The following is a 17,577-nucleotide window of genomic DNA, read 5'->3' as shown; positions in this document are numbered from 1 at the left end:
ACGTCTCTGTACTCACGGAGCAACAGGCTGGAGGAGCATTTTAATTATACACTCATCACATAACTCTCTGTCCTTACCACCCAACACTGGTACAACTAGGAGTGGCACCTGCCCCTGGTTCTATGGGCATGTCACTCCACCGGCCAGGAGTCCACTGGCTGCACCACCGTCCTGCTCACGTTTGGTCATGAACTAAGGACCCCAGTGGACCAAACTTCGGCAGCCCACTGGGGTCTGAAGTGGGTGGGGAGCTGGGGTTGAGGTGGCCATAAAACTATAAAAACAGTTCAATTTCACTTTAGCGAAAACAGAGCAAAGACCAGTGTCTGCTATGCTGTAAAACACCTGTGAGAGGAATAATTAGATGTCTGCACCCATTCAGAGGGAATAAGGTTGTAAACTGATTATGGGGACACCACTTCAGCCTATCAGACACTGGAAGAAGTGTAGGACTAAGTTCTCGTTGATCGTACAGCTGCTTTAGATGCACTGCCTGGTTACAAAGACATTCAAATGAACTACAAATAATGACACGTTTGCTGATTGCAGTCGTTGTAGCTTATTGTCACTGCAGAGGTGTAATTTCAAAGTGAGTAGTCAAAATTAATTCTGCTTAATATGGTACATTCAGAAAAAGTTAAATGGCATTCTAATTTTCCCTTTTCTGTTATTTTGAAAAGATCTGTTATAATATCCAGTAACTGTGCTAACTGTCCAATTTATTTAGCTCACTAATTTTATGATTTCAGTTCCTTTTTCACTGTTTGCTTTTTAATACACCTAATACAATTGCATTGTAACAATAATAAAAAAAGCAATATGGGTCCATGTCTATCTTCTCAAAGTGAGGATATTTAGTGAATTAAGTACCTCTTTAAGATTACATTTTGAAGGTAAAATTAGAAATTGTTGCCTGATGGGATAGAAAAATTGCATCTCACTCTGCCATTAAAAATAATAATAATGTATTAATATGTAGTTGTGTGCAAAGGCTTGGGCATCCCTGGTCAAATTGCATGTGTTATTGATTTTCTAAGTGAAAAAAGTTAACACAACCAAACAAGTAAAAATATATTGTGTTTTAGCTTATTCGCTGTAGAAGCTGGATTTAATTCCAACTTTTGCCTCAGTATATGTCACTACTGTCAAAATGTAGTCAGAAGAATCTTGTAAAAATTACTCTGTTAAAAGAACTCTGCATTTCAATGTAACTTATGGAGCGAAAAGGACTTGTACAGGGTTTACTTGGGGCACAGCTGCCGTCTGCATTGCGACTAGAGAGTGCACACTAATTTCAGTACACGAGCGATCAATCACTTACTCGCTACTGATAAGCACTTACTGTATGTTGAAGACAGGGTCACGGAGGTTTGGAGCCTATTCCCAAAGCACTGGACACTACGCTAGGCAGGGTACACCCAGGAGAGGATGCCTGTCTGTTACAGAGTGGCCACACCCATTACACGTTCACACGCTAAGGACAATTCAGAGTCACCCATCCATGTGAAACACTCAGCTTTGGACTGTGGGAGGACAACACAGCATCTGGAGGAAACCCACATAAACACAAGGAGAAGATACAAACTCCAGAGAGACTAAACAGAAGGTAAACACACACTCGATTGCATAGCTGTGAGACACTCATACTGCCTGCTGTCCAACAGTGCTATGATTCATTACTAGATTTCTGCATTTAAATGTAAACATCGTCATGTTTAAAGTATCCATAAAGAACAGTAATATTTATAACATCGACTTTTACAATAACCTAGTATTTTATTAATTTATAACAAATTTCACAACATACGTGATTTTGACATGGTACAATTTACAACAGAGATGAATAACAGATGTACTACAGGATGTAGTGTTGCTTAACAATGCATATTAGTGTTACGTAAAGTATTTATAAAGGGTTCACTCAGTCTGCCATCACATTGTGTAATTTCAGTGGAGGAAGCAAAAAAAAAAAAAAAAGGAAGAAAAATCAACAATTTTGATCAGAATGATAACAGTATTTTTCTGCAAATGACTGACGTGATATCCCTATTGCGTGGTGTTACATTCAGTGTACTGAGAAGTGCATTATCTCCAACAGTACCACTTACAAATTGACAATGAGGTCCATCCAAACAGGGTTCCAGTAACAGGCTGTGTCTTAAAGGGTTCGATTTGTCATCTCGTTCAAGACATCTATGAGGCACTGGGAAATAAGGAATACTTTAAGGAATGGTCTTGAATTGTTCCATTGCCATTTATTACTCTATCCCAATCTGGAACAGAAAAAAGAAAGTCTAAGCTAAGGTCAGTACTGAACACCTTAGAAGAGCAATCCAGAAATATATGGATATCAAGTTTACACACCGTTACAGTAATTTTGGCTTTTGTAAGGTGGTTTTGTACCAAACAACAGATAAGTATAAAAGAATAATTCATAAGAAAAAAAAAACAAATATTTTGTGGAAGCATCTTTTGCTTGATTACAACACATAGCCTGGTGTGACAAGTCTTTATAAATGTTGTTACGACCCCAAGCTGTCTAGGGGATGCAGCATTTAACATTAAGTTGCCTGAAGACCAGTGGTTTGGATGGTGACTAAAAGAAATGAGGAAACACAGGACTTTTGGTGCAATAGTGATTTACTACATACATAAGTGAAAAGTAGGCCAGAGAAAAGTGTGTGTGTGTGTCTATATATATAGTATATAACCAATCCAAAGACACATAGGGAAAGCAACATAAGGGGTGTCAAAGGAAAGAACAAATCAAAACCAAACAAATCTAACTAAGGTAGCACAGACTATTCTAACTAGAACAAAGAAACACAAACAGAAAAACCAAACTCTTAAGCTACAGCAGCATTTCACAGAGGGCCAAAGTAAAACACTGGAATTCCCAGAACTGGGAACCCTGTAGTACTTGGAACCCCAGAGGTTTATTTTTCTTTAATTTCCTGGGCCTTTTTATTTTCCTTTCCTCAGCTGCCAAAATGCCATACTTCTACAGTACATTAGTAAACTGCCAATATTTAGTGTCTCTTTGCTTTCCTTTACCACTTATCACTTACGTGTTACTGCATGTGCTCTGTTGTTCAGCGCTGTGTTGCTGTTCAGAAGTGCACCTTATAAAAATCAGCTGAACTAACACTGAACTGAATATAACCCCAAAGTGCTGCATAAAACATGAGTGCCAACAATACGCACTTATCTCCTTAATTCAAGTCAAGGACATTTACCTCAATTGTACCTCAAAAAGGATGGTCAAAACTAACTAAAGAAGACCAGTGAAGATCACAAAAGAGGTTTCCACACCTTATGACTGCACACAGGCTCACGAACAGCTCCCTCCATTATCCTGCAACACATTATGCAGGGGGATAAGGCTCTCACACTGCTCACTATCCTCTGGTAACCTGTAGGAGAGAACATGAACAGAGTATGGGTCAGCAACAGTCCCTGTCTCTGTTTGCCTCTGGTGGCCCGCTGCACCAGTCAGTACAGTAGGATTATCAACAGATCTTCCAGTCACAAAATTAACAAATGTAGTACAAGTAATGTCGTCAGTCAAAGTGAGATGCATATTGCTTGGCTTGTGAAACACAAGAGGCAAGAGTTTCAATGACCTGTTCTTAATCCAAGTTTTTACAAGTTCTACATTCATTCAAAACCAAATGAAAATGTAAGTGAATTGAAAAAGAACCAAAACGTGGCTAAAGCTCACTAGAGAGCCATAATTCAAAAGTGTTGCTTCTCTAGTTTGAGTACAATAACCCATTTGTATTATTAAAAAGGCAGATTTTTTTCAGCATCTCAAATGAGCAAAAGCAGTCCATGAAGTTGTATGAGCTTTGTTAAAAACAATGAGCCCTGTATGGCACCATGAAGTGATACAGCCAAAACTGTTTGATTTAATCAGTTTTAACCTAAACTAAACCTCATAAGTAATTATTGTTTTCAACCTCGCAAATTATGCATAACACATACACGTGGTGTAATGCTTGCCTTTGAATGCGGTGTTTTCGACATACAAAAGCAAACACCCTTCGCAGTCCCACCATCACTGGGTCCCAGTTGTTGTAGTGACTTAAAAGAGTTGCAATAAAAAAAGACAGAAATACAGGGATAGCACCAGCAAAAAACAGCCAGGAAAACTGCACCTAGAAAAAAGGAAATAAACTAAATTAATTAATTCTGCTTCTTTGTTAATGATGTTATAATTACTAGCTTGTTTCTACATTTCTTTGCTTCCATTTCAAGGCAGTTTATAATTATTACATATTCATACAATTGTTACACAGATTAAGTACCTTCTTCAGCAGTTTGTGCAGCACAACCACTTGCGGGACATGAAACTGCCTTTCAGACTAACAACAGAACCTTGTGATTGCAAACCTGTGTCATTAACTGCTTAACTTCAGGAAAACATTCTGCTTCCACAAGGTACTCAAGCAAAATAATATTAAGGCCAATACTACGAAACAGGGGTACCAGTGCAGCATTATAAAGAGAAAGAGATCATGTGTCTCACTACAAACGACAACGTAAGTACAGTGGAGTTCTGGTCAGTTTGTAAAGGTCTGACAAATGGTACTGCTTCCCGTACATGAGATGTGAATAAGTGACATCAGTTTGGGATACAAGTTTAGGTTTACTTCATACACTCAGCATGACTCCACACACTACAAACTGCCTACAGTTTACAGCCCATGTCCTGTGTATTTATTGTCCTGTACTCCTGTGTTGTGTTGCACCATGGTCTCTGGCGAAATGGCATTTTGTTCCACTGTACACAAGCTATATAGAGGAATGACAATTAAAAACAACTTGAACTTGATATACCTTCTGCATGCACATGTCGGCTATAATGGACAGCGGTATCGTCAGGCTCAGGGCGAGCGTGCCTATCAGAGATGAGGTGAGAAAACAGCCCCTAAAGAAGAGAGAATTATAGAGCATCTATACATCTCTGCTACATCTTTGTTAAAAACTTCTAACTGCTCAAGAAGGAGCCATTCAGTTTTAAACAACAGCACAACTGAACATAATGTACAGTAATGTCAATGAGCAAAAAAAAAGCCAAACACTTTTTGCAACACTGTCAAAAAAGGAAGTGGCACACCTGACCATTTAAAGCTAAAATTAATATACCTATGTAATTCTATTCCTATGTAATATTCCATGTAGCATGTTAGGAATGTTTTGAGTAAGTGTGAGAATTTTGGGATTTTTTTTTTTGTAGTTTGTGATTTGCTTTCCACCAACAACATAGCTTGTCTTCCCTTTTTAGAGAAATGTGTGGCTAAATTGAAAACTCTTCAATAGCGTGTCTGGAGGGTTAGGCCTATCATTCTCAGAAAAGTAGCAAAATGTAAGCGTAACAGAAGGAAGTTCACTTAAAAATTCATGAAGGTGGCAAAAAAGTTGGGGCTGGTTTGGAAATTCACAAGAATGTAATGTGCTCATTTCCCTGTTATATCCACTGCAAAAAAAAGGCATTAAGTGACAAAATGTAGACAACAACAAATAAAAAAAAAAAAAAAAAAGTCCTCAAACCATTTGTGTCACCATGTAATTGACTGAATTTCAGTTGGTAAAAAGATACCTGAACTGATGACTAGCAAAAATAATTTACTATATATTATAATTATAGCTGCAGGAAGTTACTGTGACTTAATAGCATCTACAGTGTAGATTCAAGGTGTTTTGGTCACTAGTGTGAGCCACGAGCAGCTTATTACATGTGCAGGTAATGCTTGCAACTCACCACAACCAGAGGAACTCGGAGAGCACGGTTCCTACGAGGCCATTGACAATGATGTACATCCATACCAGCTTGCTGGGCAGCTCGAATGGCTCGAAACCCGCGTAGTGCAAGAGGAGGAAGCCAGGCCAGAGCAGCAGCAGATTGAACAATCCTACAAAGCCTTCGGTGGAGGAAACAACACAACAATACATACATTTCTCAGAAAAAAAAAAAAAAAAAAAAAACTAGCTCCAGTCCTGCTTCGAGCTTACATCAAATCCAAAGTATTAAAAACTTACTGACAATAAACATGATGACCTACGGCAGTAACACGCACATCCAAATGCCGAACAGGATGCTTATTAATTATTTTCTTCAGCTGTGGTCTTCATGACTTTTCAATTCGCATAATATTAACAGTGGAACTGGAAAGCTTATTTGTCACAGTAAGTGTGCTTGAGAAATTGTTGAGGAGAACGCGCTTCGCGTGCACCGCAGGCCTCTGTCTAACAGGACGCTGGCGTTTACCAACCGAAGAACATGGGGATGTCCAGCCTGTCTTCCCGCTCAAACTTCCGCTTGATCATTACAATGTAGACAGCGTAAAGGACGGCCCCGGCCAGAGACCAGAGGATCCCTGCACGAGAGCAGAAAAACAAACGTTTGGAGAGAAGTGTTGTCTGCAAAGTAAGCAAAGGGTCTCCCCCTCAGGGCAGAGTACTTCTTCTCCCACCTCAGGAACATGTGTAGTCAGGTCCTATTCACTGATATTTCACTGGTAGATGACAACGTGGAGCAGACTATAGACCGCAGAGTGCAGACCACACAGCACAGACTACAGACAACAGGCCGCAGAGTACAGACTACACCGAAGATTAAACCGAGTCAGTTACCTAATGCACCTTCCTCATCGGAGCCGCTGGAGCTGGAAAAGCTCACAAGGGCCACACCCCCAATGCTGATAAGAGAAATGGAAATGAGTATGGCCTACCATTTTCAACAAGATATGTACTACTGCACTGTACATCTTTTTATTGTTGATTGATTGATTGATTGATTGGAGAGAATCAGCCAATTTCATCTTTACTTTCTCCAGAAAAATTGAACTGAAACTTTCCAGCCCTACTTTCAAACATTTAAAATAAACTCATTCATTCACCCACCTTAGCACGACTGCTAGAAGCTTGGAGAGCGTAAACCTGTCACTGCTGTTGCTCGGGAAAATGGCAGCCAGGATCAGAGTAAAAAGACCTATGAAGAAAACAACTAAACATTTGTTCCGCTGGATGTTCTATTCCACAAAATATATGAGTCAAGCTGTTTAGAAATGTTACACACCCACACAGATTCGTCAGAGCTCAACTTTTAAGGTTGGGAAAACATTTAAACATTACGAACCAGCAAAGCCTACTCATTAAAAAGAATTTTAAAACAGACCAACCATCTGATAAATAATTTTACTGACAGAAACAATAAGCTACACTCCAATCTTTAATTATGGAAACTTTACTTGTTCTTCATTACCCTTCTGTTAAGTGTTCAGAGTACTCTGCTACAGGTAAAATATTTAACTGGTCCTGTGAACACTACGTCACACATCTGATTTGAGGGGAGGGAAATGCAGTTGTAAATGTGGTATGTATTCATCGAAACTACTTTCATCAATCTAGTTGAAATCTATGTGTATGACAAGGTAGAAATTGAAGTTTGTTAAATAAGTTAGCTTCAAGATAATAAAAAATATTAGCCTGTCCTACTCACCTGAAGTAGAGGACAACATGTTCACAATGGCTACCTGCGTATCAGACAGTGCTTCTTGGTAGGAAAGGTTTGCTAGGAACCACTGCAATGTTGAGAATGAAAAGATAATAATAAACAGCCTAACGTGACACTGTATATGCAGCACAGGTCACTCAATTCAAATAATTTCCAATTTGAGTTTTGATCAAATTTATCCAAAAAGATGCAAAAAGGTGACTATAGAAGATTCAGACAACTTTTAGGAAAGTAGCTTTAGCGAAAATCTGAATCTATCTATTGCAATGAATTAAACACTTACCACAAAGCAGAAGAAGAAGCTAATTTTTGCTACTTCAATCACAGTAAGTTTGCCAACCGTTTTTAGCATGGACTCATGGTCTTTGGCCGCTGGATAGGACATCCGTGACAGTTTAGCCTCCAGCGCCTGGGTGGACGGCAGCTGCCGAACCTCCATGATGTTGCTAAAACGTACCCGGTGCTTTTTAGGGGCTGTGGAGGAAAAAATAAACACAGTATTACATTTTGTGGCCTTGAGTTACAGTAGCACCAGGCTGGCAATTAAAATCGCACAAAGAGATGGTTATTACTGAGATAACCTATGGTGAGGAAGAAAACATCAAAGTAAATCAATGCATAGAAAGTGACAATGATGTTACCTTGACTGGGAACAAAAAGTATACACCAAAAATGCCAGCAGTTAACCCATACATTAAAAAAATTCTCAAAAGGTGTGACTATTACAGTTATTTTTTATGCTGAAGACTGTTCATAAATTCAGGACCCACTGTATTGGTTTTACTTACATCGTTCAGAGTTTCCCTTGGCATTACTGGCCTGTTCTGCTGGTGCATCTTGGAACTTGACAGGAACGTAGAGGGGTTCACTCTGAAATAAAGTAAATTTCAAAAGCTATCAGTTTACGTTTGCCACAGTTACAGTGATCAGTAATATTTGTACCAAAGAAACCAAAAATTAAAACAAAGAAAGACCTCAAATTGTACTTTACTATAAATAACCAATTAATGTCAATGGCAAAATTATGGCTCCGAGACACAAATAAAATTATAAGAAAAATTAAATACTATTAAATAACTCATATATGTTCAATTATCATCAGATTATTTAAACAAGGACAAACTTCAGTACTAAGTATCATAGCACAAGCTAACGATGAGGTTTAAATACTTCCTAAGGCTTGAAACCAATCACGGCAGAGTGACTGACCTCAGAGATAATCCCTACAGATGTTAAAAAAGAAATAAAATCAAGATGCACACAGAGAGGTGCACTTCAATCTTTCAGAAGTTTGTGTTTATGCCTTGAATCCTCGAAGTATGGCCTGGATAGTGTCGTTTCCACCTCCCAATGACATCCTCAGCTGAGGTCAACACTGCAACCTTCTGCTTTGTCCTTGTGTTTCTGTGCACTCGAAAGTAACTTCCAAAAGCCTTCCACACCCCTCCCGCTTCTGGGCTTTGCCTCTGCAGCCACTGCTGCCGTAGCTTTTTTAGCACGGTAGCGACTTTCTACTGAAATTCTCTGCACTAGTAATGTGTGCCAGGCCTCCTTCTTCAACTAAAAGCATCTTTTACAGTTGGTGTCCAATGGTTTCCGATATTGAGTTCTACCACCGCGACAGGCTCCAGTCACCTTACAACTGGAGTTATTTGCAGCAACAGACAAAGACAAGGAAGATCTATACAAACTGTTTTTAAATAAAAAATATACAAACTTTTTTAAAACTTTCAACTTTGACATGAAATGCATCTCTCTATGGCTCTTTCTTTTCAATTTAATATAACATAGTACTTACTAGGGAATTACTTAAATTGTTGTCTGTAGTGCAAGTGGTTAAGTAGGCTTCTGCATCAGCAAACTACAAAAAATAGAACAATAAAACATCAAGTCAATCAAAGTTCAAGGGCTTCTGTTATACTATAGAACAGAAAGTTATGCCACTATGGCATTACCATACTTGTCACATCAGGTTAGCTTATCCATACACAGTATACATACTTGTACCTCAAGTTACAAACATCCGAGTTATGAGTTTCGAATATACAAACATTTATGAGTCAAGCAGGAGAAGCCACATCCCGTGTTTGGGGCAAAGCGCTTGACTTGTGTGGCGGTCAGTGTAAAAAGCTCATATTTTAGTCCTTGTACAAGGAATGTTTGTTAGACAAGGGAAACATCTACTTTATACAACATCTAAACTTCCCCAGCTCTGCATATAATAATAAGATTCTAATAATATTACACTATAGATCAGAGATTCTTAACCTGAGGTCCACATATGGGCTTCAGCACATCTACAGAGTTCAGGCTTGTATTGAAAATAACTAAACAAAAATGATTTTTTAAAACAAATTTACTGCAATATTTTCTCCAAAATGATTTATGGACATTTTTCTCTGAATTATTCCTCAGCCTTCATCAGCTTTGTTAAGGGATCTATAGCCTAGTGAAGGTTAAGAACCTCTGCTACAGATGATGATCAATAGTCACAGAAACTGTAGCTTGGATTGGTCTACAATCAGAAGAATGTAAGGTAGTTAAGGACAGCTACTGTCCTTTAACTAGCCTTTCGTACTGGTATACTGGCTCACAATATAAAACTAGAGAACCCATGTTCTATGTTGCGGGAAAACCCATAACCTGAGTTACTGCTTCACTAAACCATCAAATCTACAGCTATGTAGAAGTATCAAATGTCCACAAGATTTTGATGAAACACAGCAGTAAAGTGTATGAAAAGTTGGGGCCAGCACTCACAAAGGCTGTGGGTCGGCCGCACAACCTGCCCGAACACTGCTGTCTCCATGGTCGCCACACCAGGAATCCCAGCAGGTAGAGGACGAACATGGATGTCTTGGCAAAGGTGCTGAAGAAGGGCTTGTTGTAGTCTTGGTGCTTAAATATATACTTGAACAAAAAGTAGAGCATGATCAAATCATTGCACAGTCATTTTGTCAAATGAGACAGCAGTACTCTAACAAGGCTATGGAATCCATGGATTCTACAAATACTCACATTGCGGAAATACTGCAGCAAGCTCCCTTATACAACTTTGTATCATCATAATATGATTTAAATCTGGAACACAGATACTGTTATTTTATAAAAATTACTTCACAAATGTAATGGCTTCTAAAACATTACTTGACCTACCACAGTACTTACCACTTCAACAGTTAAAAATAAAACCTAATAATTAGTCCTGAAAGTGGTAAAATCATATGACAGTCTGATTACATACATTACATACTCAGTCTTAATATGTAACATGATGCCACCTTACATGAGGGATAAAACATTCATCATCTGGTAAACTATATCATCTGGTAGACTCATGACCTTCAACGATTTTCAATGAGCTTTATTGGGCTTTATTGGATATTTACTGCGTCCATCACTAAAGCAATTCTCTTTATAACTCCAATGCACACACAAGCATTTATTTGTAAGCATTATTGTCCACACACTCTACATAGTAGCAAATATTAATAGTTTTAGGACTACTTCAGCTGCACCTGCATCACTCCAAAAGCTGGCCTGAAAATCCTTACAGTACGTGACAGGAATGAATAGTTATCACTCATTACCAATTACCATTACCATCCATTACTTACCAAGGTGAGTTCTGAAGAGGCCACCCAGATAACATCTACGAGCAGGAGGATGATGATGCCCAAAGCCATGCGCCTCCGCTGGGCCAGCACACTGCTCTGGGAGCTGCTCATCCGGTTCATGATGAAAACCAGCACCATTTGGAGGCTGTCAAGAACATATGTGTTAGTTGTAACCATTAAATAACACTGGGCCCCTTTCACAGACAGTGATTAAGTCTATATTAAAGCCTGGACTAAAAGAATTTCCAGCACAGAATTTCAAGTGAATCCAAGACTAGGCTACATCTTTGCATCCTTGAACAATTGTGATGTGTTCCCCTACACTAAAAAACAAAACAGAATGCTAAGTGGCCACGTGCTCACAATGTATGAGTATCTGAGAGCACCTAAATTAAGGCAGATTTGAGGAAGAAGCTTACAGCGGAGTACTTCTCACTGAGTGCGGCTACCCCCGTGCTGATACCTCGTGACACCGCCTGAAGGCACATTTCACGGTGGAGGTTTAGTTTAACAAAAGCCGGAGAAACACCTGCTTCTCCTCTGAGAGGATGTTCGGTGTATTGAGGAGCCGCTTTGCTCTCTCCCCAACGGCCGCAAACCACCCCACGGAAAGTGAAACATCGCTGTCGCTAGTGCAGTCCTCCATAACTTGGCCAACAGTCAGGATGAGCCCTGTTAGCCTCTCCCACACTGAGCTGCCCAGCTGCTGGACAGCTGGCTCATCTCAACACCGCAGCCGGACCCAGCGCTGGAGACATTGCGGCCACTCCGCAGGTTGTTGTTGTTCTTAACCTAATCTTAACTGCTTCATATGTGGTTTCATGGTTTTTTTTTTTGATGGGGGGGTATGCATTTGAAAGAACACCCACGCCGATGAGAAATGAAAAATGTTTTTGTTCAGATAAAGAGATGTGTCTGTTACAGTTTGCCTTTATGCCAAAAATAGAGAAAAAACAGGTTGTCTCTACTAGATTTCTGCAGTACTATTGCATGGTTTCTGTCCAGACCTGTTCACTTTCTCAGACCAGTGCGCTGAGAGGTTTAAAGACCCTAAATGAATAATTCAACAAATAACACTCTCTAGCTTTACAAGTTAAGGCAGGGTCCTAAAAATTTTAAATGTATTTAGTTGCACAATTTTGCCTTTGCTTGAGACTTACGTCAAAGTTGCCTGCAGAGCACCACATGCTGTGAAAGATGTTAAAGTTTTAAATATTCAAAATATCTGAGCTGGAGAAGTGTGAAAATTGCAGCTGTCTGTCTCTAACCTCAGCTAAACCATGCGCAAAGGAGATGTAAAATAAACAAGAGAAAAAGTGAGCTGCACTTAAACTGTAAGCAGTCGAGTTTAAGAACTCATGGGATTGTTTCGTTTTTCCACTTTCTAACGCACAGCTACGCTAATGACAGAGCAATAGCCAAAGTGTCTTTATGCAGTATTAACTTTTCCAGATCTTACAAAGCAGCAGTATGTCCATTGAAAATGAAAACAGAGAGAGGGCAAATTTATCAGACAGAATTTTTTTAATGACAAAAAAAAAAAAAGAAAAAAAATTCAAGGGAACTGATGTGAAGAAAAAGGAATATGGGAACCTTTATGAAAACAACACGTTTGTGTTTTGACCGTACTTTCAGATATGGGGAAATGTAGCTGGTACCGCATTTTGACATAAAAGCAAAATCAGTTTGCTGTCGTTGCTGGTAACGCGGATGACGGACAATAAATGCCACTCTACATGCGTACAGGTAAAATGACAACTTGGAGAATTTATTTGGATTATAGCGGAACAATAGCGAATTGTATAGTCTACAAAACCGTGATGTAAAGTACTCCGTTTCAAAGAAATAAAACATTTACAATGACCGAAAAAGGTTGTTTTTTTGTTATTTGACAGAGTTGGGATTTGACGTACCTGTATGGGTTTTTCTTCAGGATTCTGCAATTTCAGTCTTCTAATCACATCTACTGTGTAAAAACTGAAATCAAACAAATAAAAAACTTAATACAATTAAACTGAAATGAAAAATATATTTCTCTAATTAGCCCAAGCCCATTGCTAAATCCTGCAAAAATGCACAAATTAAGTTAATGGGGGGGTGCGGTGGCACAGCGGGTTTGGCCAGGTCCTGCTTTCTGGCAGGTCTGGGATTCGAGTCCTGCTTGGGGTATCTAGCGATGGACTGGTGTCCCATCCTGGGTGTGTCCCCTCCCCCTCCAGCCTTGCGCCCAGTGTTGCCGGGTTAGGCTCTGGCTAGCTGCAACCCCGCTTGGGACAAGCAGTTTCAGACAGTGTGTGTGTGTGTGTGTGTGTGTGTATTATCAACAGCTGCCACATATCCAGTTCAGGATGATGGTGGTGTGGAAGCACAAGAAATGAGGAAGGGTACACCTTAAATAAGATTCCAATATACACAAAGTGGTAAAGTTCATCTTTCATTAACAAGTGAAATATGTCCTTCAAAGGTCTTCTCACAGGGAAACCAGTAACAACAAGCAATTTAAACCAAAAAAATTTAACTTAATTTTATATGACATGCACGGGGTCATTCCAAGACCAAATGTACCACAAGCAGTCCATAAACCCCTGAGACGACCTCATTTAGGACCGCAAATGCCACGATAAAGAGCCCTGAAACCAACTGAGTGTCTGCAGACAGTTTTGTGGCTCAAAGTGTTTAACTCTGCGTAAAACCAATGCAGTGTGTGTATTTGTAATATTCCTGCAACAGTGTTTCTTATTATTTTGCAATTTCTGATTAATACTCACTCTTACATGAACCCCACTAACTGCTTCTTTGGGAAACTAATAAAAGACAAGTCACAAAATGTCAACATATACACACTGTCTGAAACTGCTTGTCCCAAGCAGTGTCACGGCGAGCCGGAGCCAAACCCAGCAAGACAGGGTGCAAGGCTGGAGAGGAGGGCACACACCCAGGACGGGACGCCAGTCCATCGCAAGGCACCCAGACCCACCAGAGACCAGGACCCGGCCAAACCCGCTGCGCCACCGCCCCTCATTCAACATATAAAAAAATACACATTAAAATTTTGATACAACACAGTGGTGCAGTGGGAAGCACTTGTGCCTTGCGGCTCCTGGACTGTGGCTTTGGATGTGGGTTCAAGTCCAGCTCAGCATTTGCAGAGTTCCCACGTTCTCTCCACACTTGTGTGGATTTCTTGCAGATGTTCTCGTTTCCTCCCGGAGTCAAAAGATTTCAGGTGAACTGATAACTCAAAGTTGCCATTCATGTGTCATTTGCTAGTTAATGAGTATGGGTAACCGGAATAGACTTGCGTCCCATCCAGGGTGTATCCTGCCTCTTGTCCTATGCTTCTAAGAGAGGTTCTGGAGCACCATGACGCTCCATTGAATGAGTAGTTATTGATGATGGGTGGGATATAATAAACAATTAAAAACCAGGAATATTACATTGTATAATACACATCATCTGCACACATCATCTGAAACCGCTTGTCCCATTCGGGGTCGCGGGGAGCCAGAGCCTAACCTGGCAACACAGGGCATAAGGCTGGAGGGGAAGGGGACACACCCAGGATAGGACACCAGTCTGTCGCAAGGCACCCCAAGTGGGACTCGAACCCCAGACCCACCGGAGAGCAGGACCCGGTCCAACCCACCGCGCCCCCTACATTGTATAATAGTGCTTTGTTATATTTTTTCACTAATTTCAAACATGATTCATGTTGAAACAGTACAAACACAGAATCATTTAAATACAATACAGTACTGTAATTATATTTTGCACTGTTATTTTCACCCCCATTTCTAGGTGCAGCATAGTGGTTAGTACTGCTGCGTCTGGACCCTTAAAGTTTGCACCCAAAGATTGCAGGTTCAGATCTTCAAAGCAATTTATGATGTTAATCTGCCTACAATTTTTTACCCATTTGTACTGAGCAATTTAGGTAGGGTAAACGCCTTACTCAAACCTACTACAGCCGTGGGATTCGAACCTGCGACCTTCGGGTGCAAAGGCAGCAGCTGTAAAAAGCAGTACGCTGGGAACGTGTCTCTCCCACTGTGTCTGTCCACTCAGACCACTCACTGTCCACCACTGTCCACTGCCACTGGGCCACTCTCTCTGTCCCCACATTTTGATTTTCTTTTTCACCCACGTTTTGTGCTAGCTTAGTCTTGCAGTTGCAGTAAGCGGACACGTGCAGAGAGAGTACTCTCAGAAATAGTCCAGTGAAAATCTTAACAATATATTTCCAGGCCATAATCATATGCACAGCTATTTCAATCCAACTGACTGTGTTGTTGCTCAGCAGCAGGTCGAGACACAGGAGCCAGCCACCAGTTGTGGTGTTGTGTGTTGTTTAGATAAATATAAATTATTCAGGAAAAATAACTAAATGCTGAGACTCGTCGGATACCATCTTGCAAAGGTCTTAGGCAGACACTATCACTTCTTTGCCATACCTCTATCCTCAGTAGAAGATGCATCTTCAATATTTGCCTGCCAGCTCTCCTGCTAGCTAGGATGTAAACATCACTGGTCTTAGTATTTCCTGCTCGAGTGACTTCACTAACCGCAAATAAGGATAGGCTTGTATAGGTGTCGGAAGTGCACCGCAACTGCTCGGATAACCTTGTGACTATATCATGCGGCTGGTCTCACTGCTCTCCCCTTTACCGTGGCAGGGGATGCAGTTGATATTGAAATCCGTGGGTCTGCGCAGTTGCTGTGCCATTAGGAATTCCATGACTATTGTTGCACAGTTTGCTCTTTCGGGAAATGTAGTTTTACACTCACGCACTGTCACCCGCACGGAAACGTCATTTAAAAGACGACAACGTCGGCGTTTCCGGCGGAACGGGCTGCGCGTGCTCCCTGATGGGAAAATTACCGTGTCTTGATTTTAAACCCAACAGTTTTACTGCGCCGATATCTTTCTCTGGGGCGACACTATAAACTCGCTGAAGGTGAAGCGTGTTTTAACAGGAGTTCATTATCTAGGAAATAATCGGTTTAACCTGATGAGCAAGAAAAAAAAAATGTGCGAGTACTGGTTTTGGCCACCAGGTGTCGAAGTAGTTACTGATATCGCTCGGCATTTATTTAGCACCTTCCTTGTGCACTGTCAAAAGTACTCAGAATGTAAGATTGTCACCTCCAGCTTTTACCAGTTACTGGGCATTACAGTCAGTGGTTTCTTTCTGCAGAAGTGGGATTATTCTGATTTTAAAGTGTTAAAATGAACCTGACTAAACCCTGATCACCTCCATGTAGCAGAGAGCTGCTGGTGAACAAACGACCTGGAGGACTTGCCATGTGGTAGCAGTGTGCTTTGTGTCCATGTGTTGTTGTCATCAGAGCTTCAATATATATTAGTACTTTAAATGAGACAAAAAGTGATTTTGAGGCTGAAAAACCAGTATACATGAATGAGGGATCAATTGGTAGGGATGTGAAAATCAACTGTTTGGTTCTTTGTTAAGAAACAAGAATGTATTGGTGTGTTTAGCAATAGCAAACAACATGGTAGACCATGGAAGACCACTGCAGTGCACGACCGAATAATACTTCAGTGGTAAAAGACTGTTGGACAAATCAAGAACACTCTCCAGGATGGAGGCATAGGTGTGTCAAAGACTACCATAAGGAGAAGAATACAGCAACATAATCTTAGAGGGTTCACCAGAAGATGCGAACCATTGGTAAGTCTCAAGAACAGAAAGGACAAGCTGCACTTTGCTAAAAAAATACATTTAAAAGCCTTTAGGATTCTGGAATAAAGTGACAAGTGAGAAATATATTAACCAGAGTGATGGAAAGAGAAAAGTGTGGAGAAAAAAGGAACTGCTTATTATCCAAAGGACACCAGCTCATCTTTGAAACATGGTGGTGGTAGTGTCATGGCTTGGGTATGGCAGCCACTGGAGCTGGGTCGCGTGTCTTTATTGGTTATGTGACTGCTGATGGATGAATTCTGAAGTCTGCAGAAGCATATTCTCTGCTCAGATCTAACTAAAGGCCTCAGAACCCAATGGACGGTGCTTCACCTGGAAACGGGACAATGACTTGAAACATATTGCTAAAGCAACTGTGGAATTTTTCAGGGCCAAAAAGTGAAACGTTCTTCACTGGCCAAATGGGTCAGCAGACCTGAATCCCACTGAGCAGAATTTCACTTACTTAAGACAAGACTGAAAGCAAAACGCCCCCGGAATCAGCAGGAGCTGAAGATAGCTGCAGTACAGGCCTGGCAGAACATCTCCAGGGAAAATACCATGATCTGGTTATGTCTAGGAGTCACAGACTTCAGGAAATCATTGGGTGCCAAGGATTTGTTACTAAATATGACAATTTTATTTAAGATTATGTTAATTTGTTCATTACTTGTGGCCCCTCAAAATGGGGGTTGGAGGGGTCCATGTATAAAAACATCTGCAATCGCTGCATGGTTCA

At 40.5% G+C, this 17,577-nt stretch overlaps 1 protein-coding gene across 3 annotated transcripts; it reads right to left on the bottom strand.

The window, feature by feature from the left end:
- Positions 1–1,827: 1,827 nt before the first annotated feature.
- Positions 1,828–15,820, bottom strand: LOC114910431 (solute carrier family 35 member F5-like). Of its 3 annotated transcripts, none has more exons than XM_029251266.1 (16): positions 15,802–15,820; positions 13,050–13,113; positions 11,137–11,281; positions 10,280–10,429; positions 9,318–9,380; positions 8,308–8,389; positions 7,803–7,993; positions 7,505–7,586; positions 6,907–6,994; positions 6,637–6,701; positions 6,276–6,380; positions 5,765–5,924; positions 4,840–4,930; positions 4,003–4,157; positions 3,313–3,413; positions 1,828–2,273 (listed from the first exon to the last, which is right to left on the bottom strand). In XM_029251266.1, the coding sequence occupies exons 3-15, from the start codon at positions 11,272–11,274 to the stop codon at positions 3,332–3,334; spliced, it is 1,452 nt and encodes a 483-aa protein (XP_029107099.1). In that variant the 5' UTR covers positions 11,275–11,281; positions 13,050–13,113; positions 15,802–15,820; the 3' UTR covers positions 1,828–2,273; positions 3,313–3,331. The 3 variants fall into 3 exon arrangements, with proteins under 3 accessions (XP_029107099.1, XP_029107096.1, XP_029107107.1); XM_029251263.1 differs by lacking the exon at positions 15,802–15,820 and adding an exon at positions 15,588–15,679; XM_029251274.1 differs by lacking the exon at positions 15,802–15,820 and adding an exon at positions 15,588–15,679 and having other exon boundaries at positions 1,828–2,203.
- Between the last annotated feature and the right edge of the window lie 1,757 nt (positions 15,821–17,577).

This window comes from Scleropages formosus, chromosome 1 (genome assembly GCF_900964775.1).
Source record: "Scleropages formosus chromosome 1, fSclFor1.1, whole genome shotgun sequence".
NCBI classification, from domain to species: Eukaryota; Metazoa; Chordata; class Actinopteri; order Osteoglossiformes; family Osteoglossidae; genus Scleropages; species Scleropages formosus.
This window is presented reverse-complemented; position numbering and strand designations above follow the sequence as displayed.

What these genes read in the sequence shown, in the direction of transcription:
- LOC114910431 (XM_029251266.1), bottom strand. Translation starts at nt 11,274, where the DNA reads ATGGTGCTGGTTTTCATCATGAACCGGATGAGCAGCTCCCAGAGCAGT. An exon ending in CTTCTAGCAGTCGTGCTAAG is followed by an intron (nt 6,702 to 6,906) that starts GTGGGTGAATGA and finishes TTCTCTTATCAG; the next exon opens with CATTGGGGGTGTGGCCCTTG. An exon ending in CGAAAACACCGCATTCAAAG is followed by an intron (nt 3,414 to 4,002) that starts GCAAGCATTACA and finishes TCTCTCCTACAG; the next exon opens with GTTACCAGAGGATAGTGAGC.